This window comes from Humulus lupulus, chromosome 4, assembly GCF_963169125.1.
Source record: "Humulus lupulus chromosome 4, drHumLupu1.1, whole genome shotgun sequence".
Classification (NCBI taxonomy): Eukaryota; Viridiplantae; Streptophyta; class Magnoliopsida; order Rosales; family Cannabaceae; genus Humulus; species Humulus lupulus.
This window is the reverse complement of record NC_084796.1, coordinates 189,143,635-189,158,438: the sequence shown is the minus strand read 5'-3', so window position 1 is coordinate 189,158,438 and position 14,804 is coordinate 189,143,635. Positions and strand designations below refer to the sequence as shown.

The following is a 14,804-nucleotide window of genomic DNA, read 5'->3' as shown; positions in this document are numbered from 1 at the left end:
TTGATTGATGACATGATCATGCATTAGTCAATTACATGCCATTCATGAAATCCCACACAATTTTTCATTACTCATGCATCTTTAGAAACATGATTATTTAGGATTGTCCTAATTGTTTATGTGAATTGTTTTGGAGAAATCAATTGCATGTAAACTACTAAGTGTTAAATTAGTTAAAACTTGGTAACTCACACCACAATAAATTCAATAGTTTTATAGGCCTTTAAGATAACCAACTTTGTTGAAAAAGTGTTTTAGTAAAGTTAGATGAATGTAATGAGTAATTATCTAGATCACATTAATTGTAGAAACAAGCTCTTTTAAATTAAATATATTTTTTAATTAATTACATTCATAGGTTATTAATAAACTAGTAATTAATTTGGACTTAATTGATTAGTTTAATAAAACACATTATTTCTAAAATAGTAAGTGGGAGAAGGTGAACATCTCAATGTAACCTACGGTCTCCATTATTAGTACAACACCATGAGATATGAATAGGGCCTCAAGGCGGCTTTGTTTCTGTACCCCTAAGGAAGGTTTCTAGACATATTAATACCAAGGTTGGCTTCTTACGAAGATAGGGAGAAGTGATGTATTTTAGGCTTGACCAACACTAAGTCGGCATTCTCTAAGTTAAGTCACGAATTCCGAAATAATGAGTTACACTTACAAAGATGCAATTAAGCTTTTGCAGCGGATAATTGCATCTTGACCAAACCAATGGTAATTTCTTTTTAAAAGAGAAAATAAAGAGCTATTTTGAGTTTAAATTATAAAGATAAGATTGTATTATAAGCTATCTGAATTTAACTTGATCGACCATAAGACGACACTTTATTTGTTGGGTAGTTTTATTGTAGAAAAGTAAATGTTTATTTATGTCTTTTAATTGTTGCATTCATGCATCATATTTACTTTCCGAATAATTGATATTTTTTCAAATAGTAATATTATTGTCTTTTATTTATTTTCAGTCATAAAATGTTGCCCAATTATTTTTCCTATTATGTGCCTGGGGATGCATCAAATGATTGATGATCTTTGTTGACTGCCTTTTTCGCTATCAACCTTAAAACGAGAGATTAAAGAAATAATAACAGGAACACAAGGGTTTTTACGTGGTTTAAGTTATAAAAGAACCCTAGTCCACGAGTCTCTGGTATTAAAAAGATTGGAAGCTTGATATGGCATGTTCCAATGGTGTATTCTCAGGCAGCGTTTAGATTGCTCTGAGTACAATGTGTTTTCTCTCTAAAATACTGAACCCTTTACATTGAGACTCCCAGCCCTATTTATTTGGGCTAGGGTCATTAATACTAATCATCAATAATCAATACACATTCTTCCCATTATTGGGGAATTAATACCAATTCACTGTATTGGGCGACATTGAATAGAGATCGCGGCCCAAGCGAGTTCTACAGGGCCCCCCGCAGAAAGGTACCTACTTTATGGGGAACATGCTTTAGTTACTGTCAAGGCGTGCTGTAAGTACCTCCATGTCAGATGACATAGTGGGAGTGCGAATCGTCGAGTCATACACTCGACAACACGGTGGACGGATCGCCCAAAAAGGTTGTCAGACGATCCTCTGGCGCTGAAAACCAGCATTGGTTGACACCTGGCGCCTATCTTAGGTCCGAAAACCAAAACCTTGGACTTGGGAGACGATTGGGGGAGGAGAGCCATTGCCGTAGTTGCTTCACCTGGAGACACTCCAGCTCCGAGGGCAAACCTCAAAGAGTAATCTACCTTTAAGGTATCCACAACCTACCAACTGGCAAAGGCAGGCGACCTCACCTAAAAAGGTCTTCGCCCCAAATACAGGCCTTGGGGGATAACATACCCCGACGTTATCTACGATCATTCGAGCTAATCTTTGTGAGTTGCCACGTGTCAGAGGTGAAAATACGGACAACATTTTCCCCCGAGTCTCTACTCGCTCTCGGGTAGTGGAGACTTAAATTAAGAGGAGTGATTTGAAAAAGTGGAGGGAAACATATTTGGGCTTTCCTTTAACATCACTATGAAGAGTGAACCCATGTGTCAACGCCCATTGTTGGGACTGTCAATCTGTGTATTTAATTATGGGTCAACTTTGCGATCCCAAACGTCTACTGTGCACCCGAGGCGTCTTTCCCCAAAGAAATAATGATTGCGATCCACGCCTTTTGAACCCTAACGTTGGATCACCCCCATGATCTCACCAGGGCAAGCAATTCGATGGTCGTGGGGAAGTTGCTTCCCTCATAAGTTTTACTGGGTATAAAGCCCATAAATACCATCTTCAGTCTCACATATGAAAATAAAAAACCCTCTCTCAGAACACTTTCTTCTCTCTAGGTTGTCCTTTATCTTCAACCTTTTTTTTTCCAGGAGCTCTGGACGATTGGCATGAATCGTCGTACTTCTGGGTAGATGACAAACGATACTTCAGGGTTAGGACTCGCCTCAGCACCTACCTTCGTTTCATCTCGGGTAAGTGCCTTGGACCTACCTTTTTGTTTTTGTGTATGCTTGAGGATTTTCGATATATGCTTAGGAATGCCAATGGTATGGTATTTGAGAGTCTATTTCTAGTTTTTACGAGTCATTTTAGGCACATTTTGCTATTAGGGACATTCAAATGGCCCTCAAAAGTTTTTACGTCAATTTTGTGTTTATGGGCCTGTGACCGGTATCTGGGGAATTCCTAGATTTCAGTAGGTTCATCCCCTCCAGCCTATCCTTAGGCGCCGATGATACCCCGCATTTCTAAAACCTTTCTCTTCTCCTCGAGCAGTATCGCTAGGGTCGTCCGTGTTTTGGCCATCTTTCCTTCGGTCATAATACTAACTGCTTGGTTTTTGTCTCAGATGTTCGAGGAACTTCGACAACTACACAAACACGGGTTCTACCTCTTCGACCAGGAGATTTCTGGCATGGCCTGAGAACAAGGTGCCTCCGAGCACAATGCAAGGATAGGAGCCCGAGAACTATCTGGGGAGTTAGTCGTTCATCTTGACAACCAAGTGGCGGAGAGGCCCTAAATGCCCGAAATGCCCGAAGATAGGGGTTAACTGCGGAGGAAGTTAATAGAACCCTACTTCCACACCCTACATAGATGTATGAGGGTGATGGGTTTGAAGTGGAGGATTATCACACCTTGATCCGACATCTCGATTCCATAGAGGCCATTATGAGGCACTACTCGATCGGGGACAAGTGCCTCATCTGCCTTTGTCGAGAGTCCGAAAGAGCGCATCGTAGTGTTAATGGCCTGGGCGCCTGGAGCCAAGCCCACCTAATGGCGGGGGATACCCACCCCTTAAACAATATTTCGTGAACTTTCTCAAGTTCATGGGGATTGCCCCTTTCTAGCTTTCCCCAATGCCTACAGAGTGCTCACGGGAATGTACATTCTGTACTGGAAGCAAAAGTGGCCCGAGCTTTCGTCGGTGGAGATCCTATAATTATATAGCTTCCACACCACTCTAAGGAAGAAGAAAACCAATCGAGATGGGTACTATGCTTTGGCAAAGTATGCGGCCTCGACTCTCGACTACAAGGCTCCTTGCCACAACGAGAACCATTCTCGGGACTACAAGGATACCTTCTTCTTCACGGACGACTTCCCGACTCAAAGCAATCCGGCCCTCATTCTCGACTTCGCCAGGATTGGTGAGTATCTTCCCGAACATTTTATCTTTCATGTTTTTAGGGCTCTTTTATGTTCGATCCTTATTTAATTCTTTTGAATAGGCCCTTTTCACCAAGCCCACTACGTCCAACTCTTCGAGGATCGCCTTCAGGCAATGTAGTCTCTTCCTGACCGAGATTTGGACCTTAGCGTCCTGGTAACGGAAGCCAATCTCATTAGGTTGGGACTTCTCAGCGTGGAACAACGAATCAACAACTAGGAGCTAACCAAGTATCGACAATCTAAAAAGTCTTGGGAGTTGGCGTCCTGTCATATGAAATACATAGACGGGCTAGCTAGGAGGGCTTTACAGAAGCAGGCGGCGGAGGATCGACTGGAAAATATGTGCGCCGTGGAAGTAGCCCGAGAAGCTTAAGAGGATCGGGAGCTTGAGGAAGAGCTTCAGGCGGGGATGGAAGCCTTTCACGTTGCTCCAGGTAAACTACCCCTCAGCCTATATTATGCTCCCCAGATAGGGGATAGGATAAGTCCCGAGCATGATTGGGCCTCTCCAGCTCTCCTTCGTTGTGGTCAAATGTCACATCGACGCTGGACTGGGGAAGAATTCCAAGATTATTTAGATTTCATAGACGTGTATTTCCATTGCTCGGGGAGACACTCAACTCCTCGGGGCTTTGTACCCCTAGTCAGAGTGACGTCTTTCAACTATAATTGGTTTTGCCAATATGGCAGCAACATGAGTTGTGAGGTCGGAAATAGGATAAGACACCCTCACTTCCTGCACTGAGGATTAACTCACGGTGGGCCTCCGAGCAGCTTATGTTATTTGCATTAATTTATTGCGGGTAAATACACTAACTGTTTGATTTGTTCTTGCAGCTCACATGGGGTTAGCTGATATTTCCCAGTCCGCCTTGAGGATTGGACCACCCCCGAGCTCTTCGTTGGGAGAGGGGTCTTCACGCCTTCAGGAGCATCCAGAACCCTCTCCTCCAACCAAGAGGCAGATAGTTCTTACTCCCTTGCGGCCATTCCTAAGGTCGACCTACCCCCGGTACTAGAGATCCCGTCCTCACCCGGGCCAAAAGAGGTGGTCCAAGACTCAGAGCAAGAGGTGGTCCAAAACTTGGAGCAAGAGGCCATGCCACCCCAGATCTGTCTTTTGGTGTACGTCGACAAGTACGAGGGGGCCCTGTTGAAGAAATACGAGAAAATGATTCAACATTTTGAAGCAAGGCTGGAGAAAGGCAACAAGGCTCTCCACGAGACATCCAAGGCCCTTTGCCAACTTAAGCCACCCTGAGAGAGGCCAACCATTCCTCCAATAGGTCGGGCCGAGCTGGAGACTTTATTCTCTGCCAAGCTAAGGTAGATTGTTGCCCCTTTTGCCGCTGAGCTCCTTCAGGGGGTCAGATCCACTATGTGTGAGTTGACTGCTCGAAGTTTCTCTTAATTGGGCGACAGCGACGAGGCTTCTCTCGTGGCCTCGTGTCGGTACACTTCTATCCAGGTAAGTCATCCATTCTCACATTCTAATTCACTTCATCAATGCTTTAGGCTAACCTTTTCCTTTTTTCTTTTGCAGTCCACCTTGGCATGCCAACACTTGGGAGACATCATGATGGAGAAGTCATATGAACTCCAGAGGTCCCGAAACAAAATAACCTCCCTCAAGGAGAAACTCCAAGGCCCTCAAGAAGAGCTCACCCGAGCTAAGGCAGCCCTTGTAGTCGAGAAAAAACGCTCTCGAGAGCTTGAAGAGGTTGTCCAAAAAGCCATCGAGGACATGCAGCGGGCCAAGGAGGAAACGAAAACGGCCATGGAGAGTATGCAGCGAGCCCAAGAGGAGGCTAAGAAGGCCACAGCCGAGGTCGCCCGAAGGGTCCTTGAAAACTCCCAACTTCAGGAGCAGGCTAAGGAGGCCATCGACCGAGCTGAACTAGGGGAGAGAAAAGCCCTCCAAGCCATGGAAATGAACATGTCGTCTCGGTGTCAGGTGGACAAATTGAATAATGAAGTTAAGACAATCATCGAGGATGCATTCTACGTGGCCTGGTACCACAGCCAAGACATGAGCTTGGATTTCATTGGAGAGCCCGAGAAGTATAGACTCCTCTTTGAAGAGCGTCTTCGAGCGACCCAGGTTGCAGAAGCGGCTTCAGCTGCCGAGGCGACCCAAGAGGTTCAAACGGCCGAGGCGACCCAATCTACCAAGGCCATCCAGCCAATTGAGGCGACTTCGGCTACTGAAACTACCCATGCTGTGGTCCACTCGGCAGAGTCACTCGAAATTTAGCAGCATCCGGATATTTCTGTTGATGTTATATTAATTAGGAAACAAAATGTATAGTAAGATTATTATTTATAAAAAAATCATAATTATAAGAGCTTTGTACAGAAACCTACTTGTAACTTTGCATCCCACCATTCATCTGGAGCATCAACTGTTTGCCTCTGTATGTCCCAACCAAGTCCAGTCTCTCCTCTAAGTAGTGAATCCCATTGTTGCCACTCTTTTTTAACATTATCCCAATGATTTTTCATTTGCTTTCGATCATAATTTATTTTTGTTGCAAGATTAAATTTTTCAATAAAAAATTTCCAACCTAATTCCCTAAAATGTGATCCATTTCTATTTTCTGTTCTCACTTGTTCTACAGCTAAATCAATCCATTTCTCATGTGTTGGTGGATCCCAAATTGCTTTTGATTTTCCTTGTGTTACCTCACCCTCACTCGTCATTCTATTTAAAAAAAAAGTTTCATATAAGAAATGCAAACTAACATAAAATAATAATATACACACATAATATTTTATTTTCTCAAAATAGGAGCAATAATTATTAATAATGTGAAATTTAACTTAAAAAACGTGTGTGTGTGAAAAAGGCCTCTCCTCCATGATAGAGGAGGAAGACAAAAAGATTAGTAGAAACACTACTTATCAAGAGTCATTAAGATAACATATTAATTACAAGGAATAAAAGAGAAATTGGATCACTCATGGATCATATTAAGGATCACATTGTGGAGAAGTAAGCAAAGGAGATACTTTCAATATGTGAATCAAATTTAATTATGTCAGTATACTCAAACAATTTCATCCCTAAGCATGCATGTGTTTCTCTTTTTCAAATTCAGTAATAAATAAAAGTCAATGGTCTTGGGTAGTTTTTTTTAATAATAGACATAAAATAATAATAATAATTAATAACAACATAAATGATATATTTGACCAAAAAAAGTTTTGTTATAGATACATATATGTCACAAAGAATAATAATGCAATAGTGATTTAAAAGCATTAAAATCTAATATAAAAAGGTGTTGGAAACCTCTTGTTCATATATTTAATGATGATCAATTGATGGAACTTGAGAAGTTCCATTCAATAAATATTTTTTACATAATTATAATTCTACAATTTACATATATCTATTTAGGCTAGAATGCATACACACTCATATATATTTTTGTAAATAAAAAATTACATACGACAATTAATAATTACCCTATTTTTAGGATTTTTTTGTATATAAACTATTACGTCTTTTACTTTTTATGTATTTTAGGGATTTTATTTTCTTAAGTAAATGCAATAATACGCCTGGATTAAATGTATTTTATTAGTGAAGATTTTCATTCCATAATATAAATATGCTTTTATTTTTTTTAATGTGATTGGTATATCTTATCAAACTCATTCAAATCTAGACTTAAAAAAATCTAGATAAAAATTGCCCCAAATATTTAAATATTTATATTCCAATTTACTCTGTAATATCTTAAAATAATTAGTTGTGTTATGTGGAGCTACACACGTTTAGTAAGGGTAATCAACTTAATCTGAAATGACTCATTCCATCCCATGAAGATCCAATCCAATTTAAATCTAAGGATAATGTACAATGTCTTTGAAAAAGTTACACTCACCATAACTAATTGGTATATACATATATATATATATGTTATGTGAATAAAAATTATGATAACCTTTATAATTAATAAAACATAAAATAACGTACAATGACTTTGAAAAGTTACACTCACTATAACCAATTGGTATATATATATGTTATGTGAAAAAAATTAGTCCCTTGCATATGAAATTGTAAAAAAGATAGTAGTGAAAAAGCACATTATACTTCTATAACAAGAAATAAATATCTGATTATAATACAACAAGATCTAAAGAAAAATGAACAACCAAAATTTCAAATAAAATATTATAATACAAAAAAAAAAAATCTAAATATGGTTAGGAAATTAATTTCTATTTATAAAATAAAAAAATTAAACAAATAATAAAAGATACGATTTGTTTAAAATTTAAACTTAAAAACGATTCGTAGAAAAACAATCGTAGTTTAATAAGAACTTTGAATACCATTAGCAGAAAAAATAAATAAAAAGATTACTAATCTTGAATTTTTGTCGATCAAAAAATGAGTGAGATTGTTTTGAAAATGGCTGTTCCAAAAATGAAAAGTAGAGAAAACTATATTATATTCTTCATGAAGAAACTAGACAAAATAGATCAAAGAAATTACTAACCTTCAATTTTTTCTTGATGAAGAAATGACTGGTTTTTATTTTATTTTATAAAAATGGCTGCTAGGTTTTCATTGTGAGATGAATGAAATATGTGTGTAATATATCGTAATATATAATTAAGGATAAAGATGTAATTTAAATTTTTTCTTTCATAAAAAAATGGGTAAAATAGGAATTATCAAAGTTTCATTAAAACAATAAAATAGCTTCCCGTGTTTTTTTTTTTTAGAAGTCCTTCCTAGAAAAGCTGGTGAGTCATTACTTCTCTAGAAAGCTCTTCTAAATTAAAGAAGCACTTTTAATGTATCATCCAAACACCCTTGAAAGTTACTTTGAGATCTCAAAAGCTCTTTTAAAGCCATGCCAAACAGGGCCTTAGTATTCCGGAATGGAAGTGAGAAGACATAGCCATGGACTTCGTGACAGGACTACCATAGACAAGTAAGCAACACAACTCGGCTTGGGTTGTGGTGGATAGACTCACAAATTCAGCTCATTTCCTACCTGTCAAGACTTCGTACACCGCAGACCATTACGCAGACATTTATGTTCGAGAAATTGTATGACTGCATAGAATCCCTAAGACCATAGTATCCGACAGAGGTTTGGTGTTCACATCGAGATTTTGTGGAAGCTTGCAGCAAGCCATGGGTACCAAGCTAAGTCTTGGTATGATATTTCATCCTCAGACCGACAGACAGTCCGAGCATACCATACAGATTTTAGAAAATATGTTGTGTGCTTGTGTACTAGAATTTGGAGGATTATGGAGTAAGTATTTTCCACTTATAGAGTTCTCCTACAATAATAGCTACTCGGAAATGATCAGTATGAAGCCCTATGAGCTACTTTATGGAAGAAAATGTCGGTCGCTGTTACATTGGGACGAGGTAGGAAAAAGACAAATTCTTGGACCCGAGGTTGTTAGAGAGGCTCAAGACGCAGTGGAACTAATTAGAAAGCGTATGCTCACTGCTTAGAGTCTGCAAAAGAGTTATGTAGATGCCAAGCGACGAGATGTGGAATTCAAGGTCAAAGATCAAGTCTTCTTAAGGATATCTCCAATGAAAGGAGTGAAGCGGTTCAGGAAGAAAGGCAAACTTAGTCCCCGGTACATAGGTCCTTTTAAGATATTGGGCAAGGTAGGACCAGTAGCATATAGATTATCCCTACCGCCAGCTCTAGTAGACAACCACAATGTGTTTCACATTTCGATGTTGCATAGATATGTGTTAGACCCATCTCACGTTCACAAGTACGATACGTTAGCACTTCAGAAAGACCTAAGTTATGAGGAATGACCGGTTCACATCCTGGAGAAGGGGGTAAAGGAATTACAGTAGAAGAGTATTCCAATAGTCAAGGTCTTACGAAGTAATAGTACAGACCGGGAGGCAACGTGGGAATTGGAGGAAGATATTCGAGCACGGTATCTGGAATTGTTTGTTAAGTAAATTTCGAGGACGAAATTCTTTCAAGTAGGGGAGAATTGTAGCACCTCAGAATTCTACTTACTTAGATAGTAGTATATTATGCTGTAGTATTTTAGTTTTCATGGATATTGGTTCAAGCCGGGAATTATTTGGAAAGTCATAGAGATAGTTATTTATTTTATAAGTTTACCGTATAGTTTAGAAATATTAATTTTATCATAAGGTTTAATTATTGAAGTTGGTCCTAGAAATATTATTTATTATAACCTAAGGTTTAGATAGAATAATTAAGAATGTGACATATGTCACATGTATGTTTATTAAGGATTTAAGGATTTTAGATGAATACAATAATCAAGGATAAACCTAGGAAGTCTAGAACCTTCCCTCAGATGCTAGGATCTCGTATTACTTAGTTAAAATGGTTTAAATAGTTTTAAGTGTGCTTAAAATGTGTAAAAATGTGGTCTAGTATATCTGCCTAAGCCGATATATCGCAGCTATAGGGGTCGATTTATCGCCTATGTTGATACGAAAAATACGTAGACTTTGCATTAATGAAACCACGGAGCCTCGGAAAAATAGGGGAGGCGATATATCGCCCCGCCTATAGGGGGCGATATATCGGCTCCGGTGGCTATGTTTAAAACCCCGTGGAATCCGAAGCTAGAAACAACCCTCAACAACTTGGACTTGCTCTTGAATGATTTTGACCAAGTTCTGGGCATTTTTTGAGCAGAAAATCTCATTTTTATTCATTTATTTATTCATTTTAAAGGGAGTTAGTTTCACTCCTTGAACTCTATAAATAGGACCATGCACTCAGCCATTTGCATCATCTTTCAAACCCTTCTCAATGCCTCCAAGCTGCCAATTTCGTTCTAGGGAGAAACACTTGGGTTTTGGGGTTAAAAGCTTTCAAATCTAAGATTTTCTAAACACTTGGGAAGTAAGCTATAGTGTGATTTTGGTATTGAGGTATAGATCGAAGCTCTAAGCTATCTAAGGTACTCTTAATCCTCAGGTTTAGTTCATTGATATATCTCTTATTCTTTTCTTTCGCTTCAAATCCTAACTCGTTATAATGGCTTTTGGTTAGGTGCTTGATTTTTTTGAAACTTAAGGTTTTCGATAAGTTTTTATCTTGATGGTTTAGATCTTCTTTTCTTTAGGAAACTTATGGTTTTACTGTTTGGTTTTAGGAGTTTCCAATCTTGCACTTGTCTCCAATACCCCAGTTTTTGGTAAGGAAAATAAGTTAGATTTTATGTGCTATGTGTTTGTATGTATGTTTTCTTTTTATGTCTTTAGTCGCTTGGGAAATATGGTTGCTTAGATAGAAAATCCAGAGATCTTTATTAATATGGTAGACTATAGTTGTGTTTAAACCTACCTCTAAATAGTAGCAAGAGGACTATAGCAGTTTCTAAACTACGGTAAGGAGTTAATGGCTATTAATATTGTAGTCCAGTTTTATGTTTTATGTTTATGCTTTAGTAGTTTTTCCTTACTGGGCATTAGGCTCATTCCTTTTTATTTAGATTGTGCAGGTAAATGAGCATGGAAGGCAGGACGGATCCGAGGTGGCTTTGGCATGTGTATTAGGCGAGGAACTAAAGGAATGAATTGATGGGATCGATCGAGGATGACGTTGACATTTGAGTCTTTTAATTATGTATTTACGATTTCCGCATTTAGTATTTGAACATTTAATTAAATGTTTTGTTTTCCTTATGATTTTATGTATAAACAATGAGATCTTGTATTTTTTTAGATTTTCTATAATAAAGTTTTATTATTCTATATATATATATCCAAAGATAGTAGTTATGTCTTAGTAGTTTTAAAGGTCAGAGGTCTTTAAGTTAGTCGGGTCTTTACATAAGAGTCACTGAAATTAATGTTAAATTATTGGAACATAGAACTACGGGTCCATATTGTCCCCATACTAGCTCGATAACACAAAGGTAGGATTTTTGTATTAAAAGGAAATAATTAAAATAATAAAATATTATTTTTAATCTCACAAATCAATATTATTTGTGAAATAATATTTAATGACAAATAAAATTATATTAATAATTTTGTGAAATTAATTTAGTCATATTTAATTTTGTGGTATAATTGTATACTACATAAAAAAAATATGATAAAGGAGTAACAAATAGTATTTTGTAGAGATAAAATATCATAGGCCCAATGAGATTAGGGCTAGGTCTTCTTTTGATTGTTATATTAATAGAACATAACATCATAAAAAAAAAGATCATATGCATTTCACGTTATTTGCCAAGAGAGAAAAATAGAAAACTTTGTTCTCTCTGAATTGTGAGAAGAACACTCTCTCATGTGTTGAGATTCAAAAGTGCGTTATTGTGTATCCTACCAAATAGCATAGATATCTACATGTCTCCTTCTCTTTGTGTGATTCATAGTATGGAAGATGGTGGGTTAAGAGGCTAAGATGCTATTTGATCTACACGTGTTCTACATCTACAAAAAGATATTTGTATTTTTCTTTTATTCACATTCATGTCGCATTAGAAAGATCTCATTCTAGTTATGGTTCCTAGAGTGATTTGTTCTTATGTTTTAATAATTGTTATTATCGCATTAAAATATTATCCCATGTTTCCGCTGCACTGTCAATCACATGATCAAAAACAAACAATTAGTACCAGAGCCATAGTTGAGATCACGTATCATGAATCTGATCTATGTTTATTTTGAATGTATGAACACATAGAGCACATGTTTTATGAGTGGACTTAAGGATTGTTCTTATTTCTTATATATTTTGAATATGTTTTATGAATGTGATGAATGAGATTGATCGTTAACTATATGATTCTTTTTGTTTTTGGTCTGTTCTTAATTTTTTGAATTAGATTCAATATACACCCATATTGTTTGATTGGGTATAGATTTTATGTAATTCTTTACTTTTATTGTTTTAGATTTAGAATTATGTTTTTGAATGAGATTTCATTCAATAAAATATTGTAAAAATCACCAAACATGTATGTCAATGGTTACTGTAACCATTTTTTTTATTTAAAAAAAATGCATCTCATTCATGTGAGTGCAAAGGTGATGCCGTGAGTGTGTGATCAATTGGCTAAGTCACTTGATAAGTCATCAAAATATGGTTTTACAATTTTCGCTTGAGCCGTGACTGTTGCAAAGTATGGAGGAATTGATATTTGATCAATTTTGTTCAAATTGATATCTGATCAATTCTTTGAAAATTGATGAACCACTTAGCAATATTGTACCCAAAATAAGCATGAACTTAATCATTCGACATGGGTACAACAGGCAAACAAACACATGGAGAAATCGTACGAGTAGAGCATCTAGCTAATTCTGGTGTGAGCAACTCAAGTTAGACTTGGCAGTATGACAATCAGATAATCTTCAGATTGCCTCTCAGGATAATAACCTAGTTCGAGGTATATGATGGCTAGGTCAACTTTTGGATACTCTGAACCTGGTACGTATCAAAGTCCATTTGCTCTTCGACATCCAGCTCGAGGAAAATGTTTAGCTCGTGGAAACCTGATCATGACACACAATGAAGGATCCCAAAAGACTCGGAGGTTCCTTATACGCTCATTAATGCCCAGGCAGGCCGTATTACACATTTATTGCCCTAGATAACAGATGTAAATTCCATCGGCAATCATATCCATATGTAAATGGAAAATTATCCTGATTGATTATTTACCACATTTATGCACGCAGTTACCCAAATTTGTTTAGGAATACCCACTATAAATATCAGAAATAATGGATAGAAAATGGGACTGCTTTTTAAGATACAAAAATTCTGCAGAAATTTTAAGAGATTAATAATATTGCCTTGTGGACTAAGTAGATTTTAACCACTGAACCACGTAAAAATGTGAGTGTGAGAAATTGTTCATTTGATTAATTATGGTTTAGAAAATGACACTAATATCTCAGTTATCAGATTTCTTAATCCATTGTTGGCGAAAAACCGCGTCAACAGGTTGAGAAGTAAAACACATGTTTAATGGTCATTGACATAAGTAATTTTTTTAATTGATCAAAGTTTAAAAAAAAATGAAACATGCCGTGTGCACATTTCTAGCCATAAGGAGTTATATTTTAAATGATTTAATTAATTATGATTAATTATTTAAAATAAATAAAATATATTTTAATATTTGATATTATAATATGTATAGGATATATTTGGGTTGTTAGTTGAATGACCCAATCTTTTTGTTTCTTAAACAAAAAATAGAGAAGTTGGTAATGGTTATCAAATTCAAATTTAAATTAATTAACTATCTCATTATTAATCAATTTCAAAATTTTGAAAATGGACGATATTAATTAAATTATTTAATTAATTAATTTATTACCAAATAAATTGTTAATTATTCATTTTGGAAAACAAGAGATTTATGTCTTAATTCAAAATCAAGAAAGTGAATTGTTCACTTTTGTTAATTTTATTATTGGGAACATTTGACTATTAAATTAGTCAAATACATTGTTTATGAAACAATATTATCAATTTTCATTTCTTAATGAAAAATATTTAATTTATTGAAATCAAATATTTGTTTAAGAAATCACTAATAAGATTAATAATAATTTTCATTTAGAGAAATAGAAATATTTGAACACCTTAATTGGAATCAAAATTTAGTTTATAGAAACTTATAAATTATTAAATAATATAATTTGAGTAATTATAATCTCAATAATTCCCACTAAATAATAGTATTTTTCGAAACATTTTTCCCAAAATTTGATAATAGTTTTTTAAACTATTAGTTATTAATTAATAATTTATGAAATTGTTCTTAAATAAATGGTAGCCACTTTCCATTAGTTATTAATTAATAATTTATGAAATTATTATTTTCATAACAAAATTTGAGAAACTTTTGATAAATCATAATTTTGGAAATTAGGTCATCTCATTTAGAACCTAGGGTTAGAGTTTAAGTTTGTAATCCCGGAAGGCCCACAACAAAGAATGAAACTCATGGAGATTACAAGAAGCTTTGAAGTCCAAGGAATGCATTGGTGTATTTTTGTAATTTCGTTTAATAAAGATGTTGACGGTGAGAACTCATCAACAAATTAAGGTCAGAAAATTCAGAGACTTAACCAAGAACTTATAATCTTAGGAAA

The 14,804-nt window shown here is 36.0% G+C and overlaps 1 protein-coding gene across 1 annotated transcript; it reads right to left on the bottom strand.

Moving 5' to 3' along the window:
* Positions 1-6,025: 6,025 nt before the first annotated feature.
* LOC133832745 (L10-interacting MYB domain-containing protein-like) lies at positions 6,026-6,388 on the bottom strand. The gene has a single exon (XM_062263052.1). The coding sequence runs from the start codon at positions 6,386-6,388 to the stop codon at positions 6,026-6,028; it is 363 nt and encodes a 120-aa protein (XP_062119036.1).
* Between the last annotated feature and the right edge of the window lie 8,416 nt (positions 6,389-14,804).

What these genes read in the sequence shown, in the direction of transcription:
- LOC133832745 (XM_062263052.1), bottom strand. Translation starts at nt 6,388, where the DNA reads ATGACGAGTGAGGGTGAGGTAACACAAGGAAAATCAAAAGCAATTTGG.